The 23,955-nt window shown below is 41.5% G+C and overlaps 1 protein-coding gene across 9 annotated transcripts in view; it reads right to left on the bottom strand.

Moving 5' to 3' along the window:
- Positions 1-23,955, bottom strand: part of AIG1 (androgen induced 1) — a 190,419-nt gene that overhangs the window by 114,077 nt on the left and 52,387 nt on the right. For 8 of the 9 annotated variants that reach the window (XR_006289632.1, XR_006289631.1, XM_007056274.4 and 5 more), the window contains exons 2-3: positions 22,569-22,724; positions 11,511-11,612 (exon numbers count right to left, since the gene is read on the bottom strand). Coding sequence is in view for 7 of the 9 variants with exons in the window: in XM_007056274.4 (XP_007056336.1) it covers positions 11,511-11,612; positions 22,569-22,724 (258 nt within the window). In the remaining 2 variants the exon portion in view is untranslated. The remainder of the gene's footprint in view (positions 1-11,510; positions 11,613-22,568; positions 22,725-23,955) is intronic. The other variant, XM_037894903.2, reaches the window with a different exon arrangement.

Here is a 23,955-nt window from a genome sequence, read left to right as displayed (position 1 = left end):
ACTCCTTTTCTTTTTGCGGATACAGACTAACACGGCTGCTACTCTGAAACCTAACTTAATATGGACTTTTAACTTGTAAGAATACTTCTTTTCAGTAGAGATCAGATCTAGGAACATTCAACTGACATTAAGTAATCAAATGCATTTTATGAGAGATTATGACATTCCAGGGTGCACTCCAGACCAGTAAGGCAGTGTGTCACCCTTGCAGTGCAACCTGGGGTGCCTCACAATGCTTTGCTGCTGTAGTTGCCAATCTGGGCTTCTCACAAACAGCATGCAGCTCAGACCTTGAGTGTCTGTGTATAGCTGTTGCCTGCCAGCATACTCCAGTCACACTCTGGCTTTAACCAGCCTTGGTTATCACTTTCAGGGTGACCCGAACACAGTCCCAGTCCCAAATTTTCCCAAAATATGTGTTCTGCAGTGTCCTGGACAGTTCAGAGATTTTAGGTCCATTGCCCCTCTAAGGGAATCGATATTCACCAGTCTGCTACTGTAAATGGAGTTACCATTTGGGGGTTGGACTAGATGATCTCCTGAGGTCCCTTCCAACCCTGATAGTCTATATTTTATACCCCAAAGCCCAGTTGAACCAAAACACTGGATTCGTTTTGATTAAAGAATAAAACTAGTTTATTTAACTACAAGGAGATAGGTTTTAAGTGAGTACTAGTATAAGGCATTAAAGTCAGAAATGATTACAAGAGAAATAAAGATAAAATGCTTCCTAGTACTAAAACATAACTAACTAGACTTGGTTCAAAGTGAAGTCCCTTACCACATGTTCCCAGTAACATTGCTGACCAAATTCCCAGGTCAGGATCTGCTTCCAAAATCTAACGGGTGTTTCTTTTGTTGCCTTAGGTGAAAGAGAGAGAGAGATGGATAGGGAGAGAGAACTTGGTGTGTTCTTGCCCCTCACTTTTATAGTTCAGTCACCCTGTGAAATGCATTTTCCTGAGGGTTACACCTAGATAAAGTTCATTCCCACTGTAAGGATGGAGACAAGGGGTTTGTTGGCGAAAGAGGCTACATATTGTTGTTTTGCTAAGATGTAGATCTGTTTGTTCCTGCCCCCCTTCCTTGCCAAAGGATGGTCACTTGATATGTGATTGCCCATCAGCTTTGGTGACACCTGGCTAGAGGCGTCAGCTTGTCTTGCGTTTAAACGGTTAACCGATTAAAGGGAGAGGGGCTGGGGTTGCTCTTGGGGCTGGTTGGCTGGCCGTGGGGCTGGGTTCGGCTGGCTGACCAGCTGGTTGGCGCCGGGGCCAGTTGGCCAGCCAGCCAGCACAGCTGGGGTCTGGCGTGGCGCAGCCAAGGTCCAAGGTCTGGCCAGTGTGGCTGGGTCCGGCGCTGAGGGTCTGGGGTCCAGCGTGGTGCAGCTGGAGTCTGGCCAGCACGGCTGGGGTACGGTGTGTCGTGGCCGGGGTCTGTCCGGCAGGTCCAGGGTCCAGCATGGCAGGACCAGGGCTGGGGTCCAGCCAGTGCAGCAGAGGGTTAACGGTTAATGTCAGTTAACTAGTAAGCCTAACGCTTACCGGTTAACCAGTTAACATTTTACATCCCTAGTAGGGAGTGAATATAGGGGTGCATTCTGTCACAGAGACCTGTCATTGTTATACTTAAGTCCTGGAGAAGGCAGTGTGCATTTCCTATAGACCACAGATGCACCAACTGGAAATGACTGATAATGAGGAGCATCCAACACATATGTCCAGCAAGGAGTGCTATCTCAGACTTACATTATAATGAGTAATCTCACTTGACAGGTGCATAGTATTGTTAAGGCACAGATCCTACTTTATAGAAAATGGCTTGTGCTTTTTTGTATTAGGTAAAGGGTCTTTTTTCAGAATGTCAGGGGATGTCACTCTCATAATCCAGCATTTTTTAACCAGGAGCCTCTCAGTTTCTGGATGCTATGCTGACACAAGTTCTGACATACATCCAGTTGCCAAGCACTCCACATAAAAGTAACAGAAAACCAAGATAAGTTTTATGTTATTGCTGTTTTTCTTCCCAGTGTGTGGGGATAATTGATATCACTGTATTCATGTTCTAGCTGTGGAACTGGCAGATAATGAAGAGATATATCAGAAGATGTAGCATAACCATAACCATGCAAGAAGTGTTCAAAGCCAGGAAAGTTATTTTCAGTGTTCTAGTTAAATGTCCTGGGCCCACAAGTGATGTCTACTTATTTGATATTCCATCATTTAGACAGCTGTTCAAGTAATGGATATTTATTCAGCATGAAATAGGGTTCATTAGGAAATTGTATACTTTCTGTGCTTTCTATCAGTAAACCTTTCAATTAATGTCATAGCCAAGTGTCTACACTCTGAAACATTATTTAAAGGTCCCATTTCTGAATCTTTATAATCAGCCTCTGATGGTCATATATATATATATAAATAAAAGAGAGCTCAATTAAACTGAAGGATCCTTGAGATGCTTACCATGGATTTAGATATCAGTCGAGCAGAGAGACTACATTACAATTCACTTCCAGCAAGCCTGTCAGATGTTAGCAGCTATGGGAGTATTGAATTAAATGGCCCATAAATGGGGTGTTCTTGTACAAGAAGCAGTATGAATTGTTAAATGTACTTTAGTCCACAGTCTTCTATTAGAGCTTGTCTGCAAAGGGACTGGGTGCAGCATGCTAGTAAGAGACAATATGGATGAAAAAAACCCATGGTTTTTCCTTAGTTGTTCCTCACAGAGACTCATTGAGCAACTGGCTTGATTCCGAGCTCCTGATGGAGTGACTAAGGAATCGTAGGTTTGTCAATAACTTTTACTTGATCTATAGGCCAGGTCACTATGAGCTTTGATCGAAAACATCTTTCATGTGGCTTCCCTATTTCTGCATTGGCCTGAATCATTCTTGAATCAAAAAGACAATTGAGTATCAGTGCTTTCTTCTGGCATTAGTCCTCTGCTTCTCCAGATTCACTAGATCTGTAAGATGTGTTTGTTAAAAAAAGTAACAACAGGACACATCACAGCACCGGATCCATCCCGCTCTTCAATTGTCTGAATCTTTAATTTGAGCTGACAATAATGAAGAGGAGAGAGAATCTGTAAGAGAGGCTGTAAATGTATCATTTGGACATGCTCTGCTCCATAATTCTTTTCCATGTCTCCTACATGTCCCTTTTTGGCATGTATGCTTTCACTTAAACCAAAGGGAGCTAAGAGGTCTTTCTAGTAATCCTTTTGTTTTCAGTATACATCACCAAAGAATAAGAAGCATAAAAAAGGAAAATATCATATTATAAACTACACTGGCACATGATCCATACAATAATCAACTTTCCAGCACCGAAAAGGCAGCCCATATTTCCCACAAGGTTCTCTCCTCTGTATTTTCATATTGAGATAGCTCAGGGGTAGGCAACCTATAGCATGCATGTCAAAGGTGACATGTGAGCTGATTTTCAGTGGCACTCACACTGCCCGGGTCCTGGCCACCGGTCAGGGGGGCTCTGCATTTTAATTTAATTTTAAATGAAGCTTCTTAAACATTTTAAAAACCTTATTTACTTTACATACAACAATAGTTTAGTTCTATATTATAGACTTATAGAAAGAGACCTTCTAAAAACGTTAAAATGTATTACTGGCACGCAAAACCTTAAATTAGAGTGAATAAATGAAGACTTAGCACACCACTTCTGAAAGGTTGCCGATCCCTGAGATAGCTCATCATTTCTGATCTTTGAACCCACTAAACACTTCAGTAAATTTTACTACTCTGTGTTATCTTCCCTGCCACAAATTAAATTGATTCAAATATATATACACACGCACATATGTAACTGAGAACATCCCCGATTCCTAGAAAATGTGTGTGTGTGTGTGTGTGTGTGTGTGTGTGTGTGTGTGTGTTATATAAACAGTATTTTAAGAACCTGGGATGTTCTCATTTAGAAATAAACAAGGACTCTTGTTGAAACCATGTGATAACTTGGATAAATTCTATATGCAGGCCTGCTCACATGTTGCTATGTAAGCACAAAGTATAAAGTACTGCATTATTATAATTACTATTAAAGTGTGTGTTGTACATGTGGTAGGTGCAAACTGCAAGGTACTGAGCGTCGTCAGCTCTAAATGAAGCCAATGAGACTTGAGGACACTTTACATCTCCTTAGAACCTGTAGATGAAACTCAACTGTTTAAAGGTATATCTCTGCTACAGCAGCATACTGATAGCTGTACTGTTATAGTGCCAGAGTGTAGAAGATTCTTACATCAATGAAAGTGGTACTTCTGTCAATGTAATTAATACAACCCTTCAAGAGGCAGTAGCAAGAATTCTTCCCTCGACCTAGTCGTTTCTATACTGGGAGTTAGGTTGATCTAACTATGTCATACAGGGCATGAAATTCTTCACAGTCCAGTTGCATAACTAGGTTGGTCTAATTTGAAAGTGTAGACCAGACCTAAGAGTTTGTTTTCACTGTAAGGATGAGCTTGAGTTAGAACACCTGAATTACTTCAGAATGAGAGTAAGGACACTGCAAAATAACAGCGGAGCTACATGGCGTAATTGGATTAGCAGAGTGACTGGATTAGCATTTGACGAGTTGTTGTAACTTAAACTGCTGCATCCCCACTGCACTACCAGCTCAAGCTACAGCAGCATTCAAGCTTTTCCCCTCCTGTCCCTCCCAGGCCAGCCAGCTCTTGTTTAAAAGGACCTAGCTCAGGGGCAGGCAAACTTTTTGGCCTGAGGGCCGCATCGGGTTTCTGAAATTGTATGGAGGGCTGGTTAGGGGAGGCTGTGCCTCCCAAAACAGCCAGACATGGCCCAGCCCCCGCTACCTATCCGACCCCTCCCCCCCCGCTTCTCACCCTCTGACAGCCCCCCCCGGGACTCCTGCCCCATCCAACCCTCCTGTTTCCTGATGGCCCCCTGGGGACCCCTCTCCCATCCACCCCCTGCTCTCTGTCCCCTGACCACCTGCCCCTAACTGCCCCCCGCCGCCTCATCCAACTCCCCTCTCCTTCCTGACTGCCTCCCCAGGACCCCTGCCCCATCCAACCACACCTTTTCCTTGACCGCCCCCGGAACCCCTGCCCCTGACTGCCCCCCCCCCCCCGCTTCATCCAACCCCCGCCCTTCCTGACGGCCCCCCCCAGGATCCCTACCACATCCAACCACCCCTTCTCTCCCTGTCCCCTGACTGCCCCCCGCCGCCCCATCCAACCCCCCCTTCTTCCTGACTACCCCTCCCCCGGGACCCCTGCCCCCATTCAACCACCCTGTTCCCCGCCCTCTGACTGTTCCGACCCTTATCCACACCCCCAGCCCCTGACCACTCCCCAAACTCCCCTGCCCTCTATCCAAGCCCCCCTGCTGCCTGCCTCCTTACCGCGCTTCCTGGAGCACCAGTGGCTGGCAGCGCAGCTGCACCAGGACAGGCAGCCGCGCCGCGCAGCACAGAGCAACTATTTCTTCCCTGTACAGCACAGAGCACCAGGTCAGGCCAGGCTCTGCAGCTGCGCTGCCCCAGGTGCTCGCTGCTTCGCTGCCCAGAGTGATGCGCCGGTGGCACAGTGAGCTGAGGCTGCGGGGAAGGGGGAAGAGTGGGGGAGGGGCTGGAGGCTAGCCTCCCGGGCCAGGGGCTCAGGGGCCGGGCAGGGTGGTCCCACAGGCCACAGTTTGCCCATCTCTGACCTAGCTAGATGTTTGTGTGTGTGTATGGGAGTTGAGTTAGGGACAAACCTAGAGTTAAAACTCAAGCTAAGAATGTATGCAGTGAAGACAAGTCCTAGAAATATAGAATATATATGTGTCACTTCATCCACTGCTGACATGTAGCCACAATATGACACAAATTTTACCCAGCACCAGTGACACAACACAACAGTTTAAAATAACTAAAGCTTATTTTTTAATAAACAATACTTAAGATCACTGGAGATCAAATCTGAAAGCGAGTTATTAGAAAGTAGGCCCACAGAACTGAGCAACGACACAGTAAAAGTCATGAGGTTGAAGCACTTTTAAAACAATATGGATCTTTGGTGATGTAAGAGAAAAAATAGAAAGTATATCCAGAGCGAAGGACCCTACACCCAAGACTTGAATAATAACTTGTCTGATGAAGGGACTCAGTTTTAGAACTAATTTAAACAAACTACCAAGGCAGTGTTCAGTCGTGCAGTCTGCTAAAATTACAAAACATTTGATAAATAGAGGATATAAGCCCACCTGGTTAGCGATTTATAAACAGGTATTGCTTGATGTAATCACATTGTTCTCAGATAATCTGCTCGGTATAAAATGAAGATGTAGCCTGTGGTTTACGCAACTATATACTCAACCTGGGTTATTTAGGGGTGGCATTCACTTCACTAAATGAAACAGGTCAAATCCTGGCCCACCAAACTCAATGGCATTGACTTTGGTGAGATCACTATTTCAAGTTAGGTCTTTGTTTTACACAAATTTCTGTGTATAACAAAAGTCATACATACTGTATACAATCTAGGTACTCTGGCCTCTTTACCATAGTATATGTGATGTAAGCATCAATATAATGATTATTACTGTTTAGGCATGAGCAAATCAAATACTGTACTAAATATGCCAAATAGCATGGATAACAGAGCTATTTTAGGCAACCGAACATGGTCCAGTTACTATTTTTCCTGTTTTAATTCACAGTGCCAATTTAGTACAGCTTTAAAAATTAACTAAAGAAACATCATATTGCCATTGTTTTCAGTTGTTTTTAAAATTTATTTGTCCGTTCCATCAACAGAAATTGGTCCAATAAAAGATATCTCACTTACCTTGTCTTCTCTTAAAAATATAGTTACCTTGAATCATATTTAAGTGTAAAGTGTCCCAAAATACCAAATTTTATTAAAAAATACATTGTTAAAAACAGGTTAATGTTAAGTGTGTTTCACTGGAGTCTAGCTAATATCTAACAACAGTTGGTTACACTTCCTTTAAAAAATTCTTCATCTTTTAAAACCCAAACATTTGGACACAACGAATAGGGTCTCCACTACCATATAAATCCTTCATCATTCACGATCACTGCACTTCACTTCTGCCTACCCAGACTTAACTTTGTTCTCTTGTTCTGTTCTGCAATGGAAATATGCTGCTGGATGTATATGATTTTATATATTGTTTATTAGATGTTTGTATTTTTTTTAAAAGAAATACAGTCCCAGGTTACATTAAATTATCTCTGAATTCTATATAAGTTCTAATAATGTGATGTGTTGGTGGAATAGAAGAATATTTGCTATGAGTGATGAATTAGCGGATGTTAATCAGCGTGTGATGCTGTGGACTTATATAAGCATACAGGGCATAGCCTTGCAAGTTTATATATATTAATTATATTCTGTACCATCTAACACATCTAGATTTTTTTTAAGAGACTAAAGGTGTTATATATGTTATGTGTTATAGTAAATGAGAAATGTAAATCCCTTGATAGAATAGGCAATATTATAATCTTCTGGTAATTTGTTACTTTGATCACAGCAAATGTCAGGGACAACAATGAGTTTGGGTGAGTGACTGATGATTATTTTTTAACAGTGGGATATTTATTTGCTGTTTCTTGTGAACGTTCATTTCTAGAAAGTCTAACTTTTTTTTTAAAGGGTGAAGAATTTTTGTTCAGAAACAGTGTTAGCTAGACTGCATTGTGTACAAATGAAAATAGCTCTGTATGGCTGAGCCACGCTGTAGTTGCAGATAACAGGACAATGGGGAGGGGGGTAAGGAGGAGAGAAACAAAATATTGTAGCCTAACACTTTGAGGCCCACACAGATCTACACAGAGCATTTCTTCCTGACCCAGTGCACAGAGTCAGGACTCAGGCTTTCTTCAGACTGGTTCAAAAAATTCCAAAAAAAGAGCAAAACAAATGATAGTGAAAGAGCAAACTATCCCTCACTTACAAAGTCTCTTTAAGCAGTATAGCAATACCATCAGTGCTGGAACTTGGGTTGCTGGGGGTGCTACTGCACCCCTGGTTTGAAGTGGTAATAACAACCCAAATACATGGTTTCCACCTTCAGCATCCCCATTATAAAACTGTTCCAGCACCACTGAGCAATACCATCAGTTTCCAGTTCATCTGGCCTGGACTTGGGCAGGAAAAACACTCCTCCTCCTTCCTCTCAAGGTCTTCCCCAAGGTTTCAACTTCTATCCCTGCTTTAACGGGCTCTTACTTAACCCTTTTTCTGCCTATCCTGCTCTGCAGTTTATTTTATTATGAAGCTATTTGTTACATATTTTTTTAATTCTTCCCCATTGGGCTAGTCACTTCTCACCCCCATTCACCCCTTACCCCCCATCCCAAAAAAGCCCTAACAGTCTCAGCAAGACAAAGGGAAACAAAACAAATGGAGAGTCTGTAGGCCAAGCCAGTCAGGAAAACGTTTACAATTTGAAATATGGGTACATTTGCAAAACACTATTCCTATTCCGATATCTGGTAATATTCCCAGAAAAAAAAACAACAACAACTCTACTCTGGAATGAGAGGCTGCCCAAAAAATGTCAGGGGGATAAGTTCATTTTTGGGGAAGATACAAAGAGAATGAAAAATCAGGCTTATAATAAGATGAAAGCACCAACCTTATCTTAGCTCCGCTACCACCGCTTCATAATAAATTATAGATGCATTTTATTGTTGTCAGGAGGCATCAACAGGCCCTCCTTCAGCTGCTCTACATGTAGTTATTTCTGGCTGGCCTAAAAACCGCAGGTAGGACTAGCATAAGAAGGAGCACTCTGTAGGGCTAAACCAAAGAAGAACCCCCAGCTTCCTCCAACTAGGATCTAAAATAAGAATATCCTGAAATATTTGGATGTATGCCCATACTACTACTGATCATAATGAATCAGGGTTGATTCCCTGTGTGGTTACCAAGGTAACCATAGATGTCATGATTGCTCCTGTTTTAAAAAAAACAACCATATCCATAACTTTTCCCACTAAGGAATTTTTGCAAGTTGAAGGGTGGATTGACAGGATGTTAACAGGGAGTTAAGTAGAGTAGTCAGAATATTGTTGTCAAAACAACAACAAAAAATGGCTTTTCAACCCAAACAATTTTTCAAGTATGTGGAAAATTTTCATTTTGATTGAAGCTTTCTCATTTTAAGACAAAACCTCTCCCGCAAAGGGCAAATGGTATAGTTTCATAGTATTTCCCAACCCGCTGTAGTTCTTAACATTTGAGGCAGCTGTTGAGCATTGAGTGCTGTGCCACTGGGCTGAATGAGAGGCCAATAGAGAGCATGAACTCATCAACTGCTCACTATTGGACTTTCACCGACACATTTAATTCCTTTGGGGTTGTAAGTCTTCTATATAGGCTTTGGTTTATAAAGCATGGCTCCAATAAAGCAACTCTTGTCTTCAAAAGTTATCAGAATGTAGTAAAAATTGGGAGAATAAACTTTAATTTGGGAACAAAATAATGCCTGTAACTTTTGACTTTTCTAAACTGTATTGCTATGACTTTTGCTCTTTTCACCAAAAACAAATCCATGACACTTCCTAAAACCTCCCATGTCAAAACAATAGCCCTGCTCATAAATAAAGTGCTAATACACTGAGGAGAAATATACTTAATATACTTTAAGAGCAGAAGATATTTCTCTCCAGAGGAAAATCCCCCAAATCTCATATTCTGATAGGCAATTCATCAGAATGAATTAGAATGAAAGCTGGTGAAGATAATATGATGGGTAAAACATCAGATAAAATTAGATTAAAAGATGGTGAAAAGCCCAACAGCCAGAAGCCTCCCTTGTGACCCAGCCAAAGTAATGCTTGGATAAATAGAGACTGACAAGGCAAACAATTCCTTCAAAAGACATTCAAAACTGCCTTCTACAATACTTAAAGTTGAAAATAAAAAATGTCCCAGACGTTTGCATGCAGTTCATTTCAGCAAATGCTACAATGTGCAAAGATTTTAAACAAAACCCCTCTTCAAATGTTTCAGCAAATCTACATTTCTTCAGAACAACATGGGCTTGAATTGCCCTTTAGGTTTGTGGTCTCGATGATGAGACTTCCTGAATACACAGGGCCACACATTATCATGTGCTTCACAATGGAGGTCTATGAAAAAATGTCACAAGTGAGGCATTTTCAGTATGCAGAATGTCACCTGGGAGGAATGTCCTCAGAGTTGGCATGATGCTGTGTGGAAAATAGGAATGTATGTACAGCTTGGCAGCCTTTGTGAGTGCTTAGTGGATGACCTCAGAACTGACAGGGGGCGGTCTGAACAGACATGGGAAGATCCACCAGCAAGAGAGCATGTTACATCGTATTATTCCCTCTAAAACTGGCATATAACATGGCAAAGTATCTGGCAGAAGTTACAGCTCTGTTTAGCAGTAGTGATTCCCAGGCTGCTTCCTGTACCCACAGGTTAGGGAAACAATAAATAACTACATAGCCAGTTTGCGTACACCCCTGGAATGTGAAACAATTCATCAAGATCGACATTTGTGAGCAGTTCTGATCTGCTCTGGCCATGTGGTGCACAGCCCTTGAAGGATGGCCTCTGCTGTAGCTACAGATTAACAGTGCCAAATGGTTTGCCATGCTCTGACGCCAACAGAAAGGTATAATAAAATATCTCACACAGGCCCAGTCAGACAAGATGTGTGAAACAAGCATGAAATCTGTGAGCTCAGTATTGCATGTACTGCAGTAAGTGCCTGGTAACAAAGTGGGCTCTTAATCAAATGCTTTACCTCATCCACAAAATGCCACATTAGTTGAAGGCTAGCAAGAATATCCTACTGTTTCAGAGGCATATCATTGCCTCTTGCAAAGGGGGTGGAACAAAGATATGCCCCTTGTACTGTGGCAGTTACACCATTTTTTCCCCAATAGCATTTTTTAAAAACCACACACACGTCCACGTTTTCAAAAGGATAATCTAACGCAGGTTCTGCTACACAGTTTTGGCATACTTAGGCAGCTAGCACTTTTGTTAGTTTTTTAACCATACACAAGGGCACTGTATGGCCCACGGAAATTAATTTAATTTCTTGAACAAGCTTCTCTCACTTTCCAGCATATTGTTAAAACAGGTTTCATCACAAATTACAGTGATATAATCATATTGATTCCTTCAATAGGCCTAATAATCATAAACTTTGACCAGTAAGGGTAATATTCTCAGCTAGTGTAAATCTGCATAGCGCCATAAACTATGCTGACTTATACCAGTTCTGGGCTCCAGATTCACTGACTTCTGTATGGAGGTTCCAGGCATATGCACAAGTCTATGCCGAGTCTAGAATAAGGGACTAAAGTATGTACAGATTTTACATTCGCTCAGCTGTCTTCCTTAATTATCATGTGCTCTTTCATCAGAATTTTACAGACATTAGTACAAGACTTGCATGAACCATTACATGGTGAAACCAGTCTCTTAACAGCTTTGGTTACATAAGACAGTGCATGTGTTACTGTACTCACCATTCCATGATTCAGCCAAGAGGGTATAAAATTATCAAGAAGCTTTGGGTAAACCATTTCTCTGTCATAGATATAGAGGCTCCAAAACATTGTCACAACAAACTGAAAGAAGGGAAAGAAAAGACAATTTAAAAAATGCTTATGGTCAATTATCTGATTTCACTGCCCTTTTTCATTTTAGTTATCCATAGCTCTACATCTACCTAAAGATCTACAAACAGGCAGACAGACATTATTGGTCATAAACCCAGTCTTCCTTTTTTTCAGTGTGGTCGAGAGTATTCTTTACATTCTCAAAAGTTACAATTTTTCTTTTCTGTGTTTGACATTTAGATTGGAAAAATAACTTTTTTAGTTATATACTTGCGGCCAAGTTACAATTGAGTACTATATTTTAGTAGTAGATGTGGTATATTAATAATGTTTTACCGCTAACAGCATAGAAAACAATGTGAAATCTCACAAGATACAGCATATATCAACATAAAGAGTATTAGGGCTCTGTTCATATGGGGTGAAATTCACCCTTGAATAGAAGGCCATCACTTCTTATGTCCCATTTCGGCAACCAAACACTTTAACCAAGAAATAAATCTAACCCTTGAAGTGTTATTCACAGAATTTATGCACAGAGGTCCAAAAGAAAAAAATAGGTTTCCAACATCCTACTCACTTGTCCATATGAAACTCATCTTGGCTCTTGTCAAAGAGACAACTTACTAGATGCCCAAAGAGTGAACATTCATTCTCACCCCACCCCCCTTACCTGAGGATGGAAAAATGAGTTTGAATAAAATAGAAACTAGCCTAAACCTTTAGCCAAAGCTTGTACAAAACCTTTTAACTTCTTTTGAAGTTCAAAAAAGCTGATAACTTCTTTCTATAACATTTTTTATTTTGACCCACCTCTGCATTTTCTCTTTCTCTCCAAGACTATGGAAGTAGAAAGACTGAAAGGCTTTTCTCATAATATTTTTATCCTAACTGAAAGCAATAAGTACTGGAAGGCTGGAACTGCTAAATTTTTTGAGGTTTGCTCACCATTAATTTAGCTCCATTTTCTTTCTCTACTATTTAACAGTGCTGCCCCTATTTCAGACTGTTCTGAACACGCCATTGTCAGCCATGGAGATTTCACAGAAGTAGGTTATGCTTCCATTGAAACTATGTCTACATTATGAACCTCTTAAGGTCTCCTTGCTTTTTAAATTTGTATTCTCCCTTCCCGAAAATGCAGTCTTTCTAAAATAAACACAATATAGAAATATTAGTGTTAGCTTAACTTAATAAAACCCTGAATGTTGGAAAGAAAACATAGAACTAAATTCTTTGAACCTACACTGTTTTCTTTTTAATTTGAGTTCAGTTCAAACTATGTTCACAGTCCTGTAGGGATAAAAGGGCTATCACTTGCTACAGAAAAACTGACAACAGGTCCAGGAATCTTTCACTGGTAAGTTTCGGGAGAGATTAGAGGATCTCCGTGCAGAATAGATTAGACCAAATTTAGCCCCACAGCAAGCAGGTGCAGCTCTCACTGAATTCAATGGGAATGTGTCCAATTGTGCTGGTGAGGGATGGTTTTTGGGGACTAAGGAGTGGGAACAAGGAATGTGGGGTTTATGGGGGCAAGGGTGTTTCAAGGTCAGCAAATTATCAGTGGATGTGGATGGGATGAGCATAATTCACTTCATATGCCTCTGGCTTTGGGAAATTAAAATTTAGGTTACAGATTACCAGTGGCACCTCATCCTAACCACAGATATGTATGCTTAAGGAAGACAGACATTTGGATGATGTAGACTGGTAAATTGTTCCTTCAGTGCACATACAGTACATAGTTCCTTAGTTTCCAACACACTTTCCCATCTGTTATGATGGCTTTTGGTGCTCAAAAGAAGTTTGGACCCTTCAACTTGTGCGTAGGCGCCAGGAAAAAAAATAGGTTATGATGGACAGCCTGCAAAATACTGAAAGTATAAAGTGCTCTTCAAGAAGTCTCTCCTCTGTGCCAGTATTGGTATTGGCATCACTTTACACACCTGTTGACACTTATCTGCCAAAATATGAACAGTTGAACAATCGGGAAATAAAGCAAAGTTTCCCAACTCCTTTGACTTCCTTGAAGTCATGTTGTATTGCAGTGGGTCACTAAGAATATATTAAGACCAATTGGGACATCAAAATATATGTAGCATGAAAATCAGGCTCGAAAGCACTCTGTATGGAGAAAATCCTACATCAAGCAATGGTACCAAAGGTAAAGCTGAAACATATTTGAATGAATCCAGCTAAACTGGCAAACACTTGGGTCTGGGATTTTTGCATGGGGCAAAGTAAAATGATAGGAAAATGAGGTAAAGGTAAGAAAAGAGAGGAGGAACCATCTGTCTCTTAACCAAAGTCAGCCAATGGATGGAATTAAATCAACATAGCTGGTTGCAACCATCTGGAGCTACAGACGGTAAATGCTGCTTAGCAAAGCACCACCACAGGCAGACATAAGGAAAGACACAAAAAATAAAACATTACAGTTCTAATGTAAACCAACAAAGAGAAGGACATTCAGACTCAACGGCTGCCACACTGACCTAAGTCTCTTTAATTGGAGGAATACTTCTCACATTGGTTGGTCAATGTCTCTAAGTGGTTGATCCCAACTTTTTTTATGAATTAATATGGATGACAGAAAAATCTCATTTCTAGGACATTTTACATAGCTTCCTAGCCACCCTTGTGGCTTGCTTTGATTAATAAGCAATTGTTTGATAGTTCTAAATAGGTTTAAGATTCTCTTCAATATCAGAGAGTGTTTATATCGGTATTAGTGTAATTTAATTTGGGCTAAACTCAGCTAGATTTCATGTGGCTGTTCAGTGAGGGGGAAGGGGAAAATAAGCTCCCCATTTACATGTATTGCAATCCCTGCCCAACTGGGGTAGCACAGGTAGGCAAAGAGCCATTGGAACTTGCTTCTATACCTCCCTCCTTGCAGTCCCTTGCACAGGGAGTATCTCAGAACCCAGGAGAGGCATGATGGGAGTGGGAAGAAGCAGTGCCTAGAGCACCATGCACTTCAGCAATCCCCAGCTTCCATGTTATTCCTAGAATACCAAGGCCAACCTGTGCAAATCAGAGCTGCTCCCAAGTTTCTCTGCCTCAAGGTTGTAGCAAAGAGCCAGGCAGCTATAATCAGCTCCCGGGGATGCTCTCTCCCTTTCCCCAACTTTGCTGCACAAAGCGGATGCTAATGCTGCAGAGAATCTGCCTCTATGGGGGTGTCACTGTCACAGTTCAGAGCAATTGCACCCATATTCCCCCTCTGTGGGCCAGCAAAGGCACCCGTACCCTAGGCTTCCGGTTCCTCTGCCACCACCTCTCCTGGACAGAGGCCCAAGTCTCTCTCCCTCCTGACCAGGTGTTTTTTTCTTCAGACTGCACAGTTTCCTACCTACACTGTGAGTTCCCCAGCGAGGCAGACTGCCTAAGCAGGCCTACTTTGCTTTCTCCTCAGAGGTTATAAACAGTATAATTCCCTGAAGCTGTAAGTTATCACACAGTCCTGTCTAAACACATTTATTGTTAAAGTAAAAGCATTACAGAGAAAACATATTTAAAACAATAAGAAAACCTCAACACATACTAATGAGCTTACCAGATCACCCCCAACTCCAACCAGGGCTCTGGCAGGTGACCAGCCCTTCAAATCCCACCAAGGGTTTTTTCTGTGGTTACAAGTTCATAACAGCTGTTAGCTCTGACACCTCCATGAATCTGAGAGTCCCTCCTTTATGCAAATCAGGGCTCTGATCTTCAGATTCTGGTAACAGGTAATCAGCAGACAATGGGTTTCCCCATAGGGTGTAGCTTTAAACAGTTGGGTTTGGAGGTGGGATTTTACTTCCTTCCAAGTATTTCTTAGGAAACCCACTCAGCTTTGTTTGTCACAAAGGTTCCTTCTTGTCTGGCACATTGTTTAAAAAAGGCCTTTGAAGCTCCACACATCCCAGGGTTTACATTGGTCACATACACCCCCCCCCCCCCAGCACCACAGTGAAGTTACATACAATCCCACAATGATACATAAATTTTGTATTTTTAATACAATGGACTACAAAGCTACTTAAACTTAATTCAGTAAGGCTTCTCAGGGATATTGCAGGAAACTGCTATATCTGGCATAGTCACATTGCTGCATTTTGGCCTGCACCCCTTAAGCTTCCTGCCAACTTGAGTCTGCCACCTTTATTTTTGTGCAGCAGTAAGAGATTACTTGTGGACAAAGGTGCTGCACCACATGAGTAAGAATGGCAAAATTATGACCTATGTTAATTCCTTCTCTCCCCTTCTGCAGACAATACCCTTGGATAGTCAGGAGGAAGTTAAATAGCACATAAAAGCCACAAGAAGGACCCTCCTTTGCTACTCATTGTATTCTATGTACACACTAGACAAGTGGGCACGTCGGTTTTTCAAGTGGGCTTTGGGTTCTCTCTGAGAAGGAGTAACTGATTTGTAATATGCAACTCAATATCACTAAACAATACACAGCAGCTGCAAAAGTGTTACTAAGGCCCAAGAAACAATTTCCTTCTTCCACTTCAGAAAAAAACATTACTCAATTTCCCCCTCAGCTTTAAAGCTTCAGAAAGTAACACAGAAAGAACACAAGATACAACTGAGGGGGAAATTTTAAAGCATGAAACAGGAAACTGTTTGTTATTTCTCCTTTTGAGTCACCAAGGGCATTAGTAAAACAAAAGAAATTGAAGCAAAGACAAACTGACAGGGGGAGGCCAAAACTGTGTAATTTGCTGTTTATGTGCACCTAACAAAAAAAACTACCATATAAATGAATGGAATTTTTTTTTACTGCATATTTTTGTTTCTGGATAACCAATACAATTAAGTTTCACTCATTTCCTGAGTGATTTCTAGGGAAAACTGGATGCTTTATCTGTTCTGCATGAAAAAAAGACCCTCTGGTGCTTTTTGCAAGAGTAAAGATTTTCTCCTGTGACCTTGTGCAAAATTTCTTCTCCACACATTGCTGTGCAGTTTGATGTAAGCTTTCTGGCTACCTCTCTGAGGTGGCTGTAGTAAAGTGGTGCTATATGTGTATGTTTTGTGAGGCTCTTTGGGATCCTACACGACGAAAGGCACTATATAAATGTGAAGTTTCATTATGGCTAACCCCAGCTGATATAAACTAGCATAGCACTGACTTCCATGGAGCTACACCTATTTACACCAGTTGACACTCCACCCAAATGCATTTTATAAAGGCCTATCAAGAAAGTCATGAGGGGCAGGAGCTGAGGAATTAGGAAGTGCAGTGGGCCAACCACCTCCTGTTTGCTCACTCATGGCCCAGGGTCACGCTACAGGCAGCCTACCTCAGTTTCTCCTCTTGCACAGTTCAAATAAAACTTCACTGCAGGTATTTCTTGGTCCTAAATACCCCTCCTTGGAGTTTGGGTTTACAAATTGCAATAAAACACAAAATCTCAAATAAAGTCCATTCATAAGTCCACATCACACAAGGTTTCTCTTACTCCTCCCAGGCCTTCCTGCCTGAGGCCTTTGCAGTCTATCCCTTGCTTCGACTGGATCTTTGCCAGATGTCTATGCCTGGGGAAAATCCCCTCATGTCAGGGTTTTCCCTGCAGGAGCCTTTCCTCATTCTTTGCAGACTCTGTCATAGCTTCTTGAGCTTTCCCCCTCCACTACAGCCACCCACTGCCTTTTATAGGGAAGTTCCTGATCCAACCCAGCTGTGTCTCTTTAGTAATCCAGGTTAGCTAGCCCCCAGGCCTTCCAGACAATAGGGGGCAAGCCATCCTGTTTCAGGAAGAAATTTCCTACACAGGATGGAGCTGCACAATTAGAGTTTTAAGTTTTCATCTGGAGCATTTGGCATTGGCCACTCCTGATGGCAAAATATCAGACTAGGACATTGGTCTGTTCTAGTGTGGCAATTCCTGTCATTTATACGCTAGTAGGGGGAAAGCGTTAGATGGGGACAGCTGGCAAATATCTGCAGTAATTTTCTTAGACTTAGAAGACGGGGAAGAGGATTTAAAATGACTGGAAGACGTATAGATCTCTTCCATGCATGGCTTCTAAGACAGAATGACTACTAGTTAGGTTTGTGCAGGAGTGATCTTTTCAGTGTTCCTCCAGCAAATACTCAATAGGTCAGCTGTGGGTGTGGCTAAAAGAATTTTTTAAAAAAAAAGCCAACTATAGCATACCAAAAGATAAATGATAAATCTTTGAAAGTTTGTTTACAATTATTGAAATGGGAAGGACTAGGGAAAAGGGTATTTTTATATACACAGGAAGAGGCTGAGCTCTTGAAAATACAAAAGCACAATTTTAATCACCTAGAAATACCTATTCACCACCTTCTTCTACTACGTGAATTACAAGAAACACGATACTGTCATATACAGTTTACATAAAACACTGAATTAGCCGTGAAAACTTGGCAGACTTTGTGATCTGTGACAAACAAATAGAAAACAAGAGAGATAAACTAAAAACATTGGAACAGACTCTGCCACACTTATCCCCTTATTCGCTTTGAGATTCATTCATAGTCTCACTAAGGGTACTTCATACTCCTCTAGACTGTAATTTACTGCCACTTTAAGGCCACTTTTTACTGCTAGGTTGGTGGAAAATGAATTTAGCATAAATAGGAATGAGGTTTTTTGAGCAATACTTTAGTATGCAAACCGTACCATTAATTTAATGGATCAGGTTCCTATACACTTATTCACATTGAATAGTACCATAAGGTACCACTTAACGGGAGTAAAGGTATCAGAATGTTGTCCAATGAGACTATTCATGGAATAAACTGCTACTCACCATGAGTAAGAATGGCAAAATTGGGCCATTATTTTCTGGTTTCATTAAATAAAAACAGAAAATCTATCACTAAAAGTCCTATTAAAAAGGACAACAAGGTAGTCAGTGATGGTTATTGGTTCCATCTAACAAGCTCGTATGTTTTTTTTTTTTATGCTCCTAAAACAGCTCATGTTTCATTTGAGCAGCTGGAGAAATATAGAACATAACACAAAAGAGGCAAGGTTTTGCATATCTTCTGGCTATTGTTTCCATTGCTGTTGTTGTGTTTTACTTCGGGGGGGGGGGAAGGTTGGTTTTGTTTTTTGTGGGGAGGGAGGAGGATGCTGACCAGGCTACCCCGATGGCTTAACTGTGATACTTATTTATGGGGAGGCACTATAAATAAAAAGCTGTGTTTTGTTAGGGTTTTTTCCCCACTACACACATCATTGTTTGACCTGGGAGTGGTAACCTGCTTTCTCATCTATTTTTCAGACCAATCCATTTTGAAGACTTTAGAAAGCAGGGAACTGAGAGCCAATTATTTAGAATAATTCTCAGAACTGCAGTTATTGCACTTAAAAAACTTTCCAATTCTTCCTTGAATAACTTTATCCCAATATATGAATTATTCTGTATAAAGAGCACAGAATAACACAAAATATTTATGTAACATTAATTTAGCTGTGTAAGGCCACTGACAAGTTTTTAAGCATGACCACTCTGGTTTCAATCAGAAATCTAATTAGCATTTTATTCACATCTGTTTAATTTTCTATTTTGGGATTCCCACATGCCTCTAATGTAAACCACTGAGAAGCCCTTTAGAGAGCTGTTTGGGCACTTGTCAAGGAAACCTGCTTTCCAGCACTGCTTTCTGTAAGGAGGAAGCTGTTGAGAGAATAGGGGAAGTTAGCGAATTTTAATTTTTCTCTGTTGTATAATAATTTCTCTACAGCTTCTGACACATAAAGACCTCACTGCATATTTTCATATTTTATATATTTGCAGAACAATAGTGGCATTAGACCTAAGCTACTTGTGGGCACACCCTTAATCACACTGCATAATATCTTATTCTACAAGTAGCCCCACTCAAGTGAATGTGCCAGAATCTGCCTCCCTATATTTTGTTATCCCTCTCCCTACTGGTTAATATCACAGTGAGTGGTAACTGATGAATAGGAGAAAGAGTCAGGTTTCAGGAGGGACTCTTGATTGGTGAGGGCCCAGACATTCAGAAAAGTCTGAGTCTGGCTGCTGAGTGTTACATTCGGAGGCTCTACTGTTTGTCTCCCAGCAGCCAGGAGAGACGGGAACAACAAAATCTTTTTAGGCCTTCTTTGTACAAAATTAAGAGCAAAAAATGAAGCAAAGACATTTTGTTCCCTATCTGGAGGTCACCTTTAGGAAAAAGAAAGAGAGAAAGACTATATTTACAATATACTTAGCTAGTTATTTTCTCGGTTTCTTTGACAATACAGGACATTTGTGTGTGTTTTAATCCTTAGGAAACTAGCTAGTTCCCATGTGTAAAGTATATCCCCTAGGAACTGGTTAATTTAGAGAATGCTCATTTGTGCATCTCATTTAGAGAGTGCTTACAATGCTTGCTAGCTCCTCCTCCACAGATGGCAAAACAAGTAACGCCTGAAAGAAAAAAAAATAGATATAGCTCCGAATGCTTAGAAACTGCGGCTACTGCCAACAGAAGCTGTAGCTAATGTCTTCACAGGAGGCCTCAAACGGTCTTAAAAAGTTTCAGGGCTGGGAATATGAGAGGAGGTACTGAAGGAGTACACAAAAGCCAGCAGAGAGTTAAAACAGAGGAGAGAGAAACATAGTATTGTAAGTGGCATTGTGGATATTGAATAGCTGGCGAGAGAGCCAGAAAAGGCAGGAGAATGTGTCTCTCGATGTGTGTAAAAGCTAATACGGTGAGTATTTTCCCCAAAAAGAATCACTTAAAAACTTAAAAATAATGTAATGCTGTTCTTAAGGGGCTCTCTCTTTTCTAGTAACAACAGCAGGAAAAGCACCTGTTATCAGTCACAGTCACAACTACTACATAACTCCCAATCTTCCTCAAAATATAATTGTAAAAAATGATATTTTGCAAGCCTGTTTATTTCCAGATATTTTTTAAAAATACATTAATTATTACTGTGTGTTTCTTATGTCATAGTAGAAAAATTGCAGCCAGTTAACCCAATACGAATAGCAGCAGTTACCCTTAGCAATGGCTAGTAAGTAAAGTAATTTAAGGCTACCAACTGGGTGTTCTGGGAAGGGAACACCTGTACAATGCTGAACATGTGTTTTATATTTTATAACCTTGCACAAGCATTCTGTATTTCTTCATGGAGTGGACTGTAAAATATCACACTAAGGATTTGAACAAAGCCTGATGAAGTATATAAAATTTGATATTTTAAATTGGTGTGTTAACTGTAAAATTACAACAGATACCTAGTTGTTATGAAACAGTGTCAACAATGAGACCTCATACAGTTAGCTAGAAGACAGTACAAGGAGAACAGTGATTCACAAGGTTGCAATTAGAACGGGCAAACTTTCATAAAGAAACAAAAAATGAGGCATGGTTTCCAGTCTCATTACAGCTTGACAACTTGGGCCTGTGCTTATTGTAAGGCTCACAAATCTTCTGCTAACCTGGTCGAAGTTTTGGGTGGAAAGCACTGGCAATCTGAGTTGCGTCATGCCCAGTCCTGCACCACTGTAGTCAATGGCAAAAGTCCCATTGATTTAAGAGCCATAGAAGAGCAGTTTTACTCTGAAAAGTACTCATAAATGCCTTCTTACTCTGCCCCCTCTGTGTGTTGGAGAGAAACTTGTGCACCTTAATGACAAAAACATGTTTTTACTCCTCTTAGCTCTGAAGAGCCCACAGGGCTAACAGGGAGAGTGCTAGATTCTATTCTCTTTTGCATCATCAACAGAATTGCTTAGCAAACTCCAGTCAGTTACACTTGTGCAAACCCATGGAGGGCAGAGCTTCTATCACTGATGATGATGTGTGATATAGAAAGAATCCAACTTGAATCCCAAACAGTCTACATGCCAACCTACCTCATACTTGCAAAGGATCAAGACCCTAATGCAGGGATGGGCAAACTTTTTGGCCTGATGGCCACACTGGGGAATAGAAATTGTATGGCGGACCATGAATGCTCACAAAATTGGGGTTAGGGTGTGGGAGGGAGCGAAGGCTCTGGTTGGGGGTGCGGGCTCTGGCGTAGGACTGGGAATGAGGAGTTTAGGGTGTAGGAGGGTGCTCTGGGCTGGGACTGAGGGGTTTGGAGGGCGGGAGGGGGATCAGGACTGGGGCAGGGGTGCACGAAGGGGTGCAGGTTCTAGTTGTGGGTGAGGGCTCTGGGGTGAGGCTGTGGATGAGAGGTTTGTGGCGCAGGAGGGTGCTCCGTGCTGGAATCGAGCGGTTTGGAGAGCAGGAGGGAGATCAGAGCAAGGCAGGGGGTTGGGGGATGGGGAGAGGCTCACGGGTGCAGGCTCTGAGTGGCGCTTACCTCAAGCAGCTCTCGGAAGCAGCGGCATATCCCTTCTCCGGCTCCTGTGCATGAAGTGGCCCCCAACCCTCGGAGTGGGGCCACGCGGCTGCTTCCGGGAGCCATGTGGTGTGGCCCCCAACTGTGCACCCTGGAGCGGGGCCAAGCCGCGGCTGGAGCGGGGCCAAGCCGCGGCTGGAGCGCCCCGGCTGGAGCGGGGCCAAGCCGCGGCTGGAGCGCCCTGGCTGGAGCGGGGCCAAGCTGCGGCTGGAGCGGGGCTGAGCCGCATGGTTTGGCCCCCGACCTGGACCCCCCCGGCTGGAGCGGGGCAAGCCCCAGACCTTGCTCCCCAGCAGGAGTTCGTGGGCCAGCTTAAAACGGCTCACTGGCCGTAGTTTGTCCACCCCTGTCCTAATGTGTAAGTACATTTTATTTATATCATGAATCCAGATGCCTCAACAGTGGATTATTTTTAAAAAATGAAATTAAAAAGTAACTGAAAGTTATCTTCAGGATAACTAAAGTGTGACAAAACTGTGCTCCCATTTCCCCCTTTTTTCATAGTCATTTATCCCTTTTGCTAATCATGTCAATCTTTTTACAGTCAGGAAACAATGAACAAGTTAAATGATGCACCTGCATGGCAGTGAAATTAACTGCTTAGCACCATACTTACAACTCCAACAGGAAAGGCTAAAACAGCCATCATCCAGTCACGGAGGGAAATGAGCTTTTTTAACTGTCTTTCTTGTTCTTGGCTGTCACTTCCTTTGGTGAGAAGACTGGAGAGATCAGTCAATACACAGATCCCAAAAAAGACAGCCTGGATAACCTGCATGAAAATAAAATCCAATCTTGAAGACTATAAATACACAGATCATCAGATGCAATAGAGATACAGATAAAGATTCTGAGTCATCCAAGCACTTAAGTGTGTTCTTAAAGTTACATACGTGTTTTTAAGTGTTTTACTGAATCAGGACCATAGAGATGGAGCATAGTGCTGGACAGTCAGCAAGGAACTCCTCAAGTCAAATCTCAGCTCTGATAGTGACTCATTGTGTCACTTTGGGAAAGTCACTTAACCTCTCAATGTTACCAGTCCAACAGGGAGATTCCAATATGAGGATTATTAGTTCATGTTTATACAGTGTTATGTAAGAGCTAAGCATTATTATATTAAATAGGAAAAAATTACTTAGGTACAGATCCTGCAAAATGTAATTAAATATATGCACAAGTCTTGGCAGAATAGGGACCTTAGAAAACCCTACAAGGATGGTAGTGGATATGAACCTGCAATATGGAAGAAAAAAACAAAAACAAAAAGCAAGTGAGACAACAATATATTTCTGGACTCTACGATACCAGACAGACGGAATTCAGAAAAATACAACATAAATGATTAAATGGTTGGAGGGACTGATTTACAAGTAAGGGGTCTGTTGTTAGGATTCAACATGAAAAAATTATTTCTACCCCAAGAATCCTTCCTCCATTTTTTCTCCACCTGGCTATCTTACCTGAGCTGTCTGGTGATGCTGTTGCAGAATTCCAGAAGCTCAATTTTCTCACTACTGGCTATAAATTAGCAAACAGGCCCTCAAATGCCCACTGAGCATCCTGTGTCATCACCACACTAAAGGAACAGCTTGTGTTATTGCTGCTGCCACAGCTCCCTCCCCACATACTGCAGAGGCACACATTTTTCTTAAAAACTAGTGCAGAACATAGATCAAGCAACATTCCAAAACATGCACTGATGATGCCAGCCATGATACATGATAAATTGTTAGAGTTAGAAAAAAAAATTAAGTTCTTTGGGGAAACTCTCCACTTCTACTTAAAACTCAAAAAACCTAAACATTTTGATTTTAAAAATAAGATTTTGGGTCCCCTGAAACTCCACGATGCTAATGCATTTTTTCCTCTTTGCTTCTTTTAAGACAGCATTTAATCAAAAATAATCTCCCCATCAATCAGATGGCCTACTTATACGGAAAGATTACAAGAGCTAAAAATGTTTTACCTTGGCCAAATGATGACCAAAGAGATACGTTAAC

The sequence above is a fragment of the Chelonia mydas genome, chromosome 3, assembly GCF_015237465.2.
Source record: "Chelonia mydas isolate rCheMyd1 chromosome 3, rCheMyd1.pri.v2, whole genome shotgun sequence".
In the NCBI taxonomy this organism is placed as follows: domain Eukaryota; kingdom Metazoa; phylum Chordata; order Testudines; family Cheloniidae; genus Chelonia; species Chelonia mydas.
Note: the sequence above shows the minus strand (reverse complement) of the source record. Positions and strands in the feature narration are given on the sequence as shown.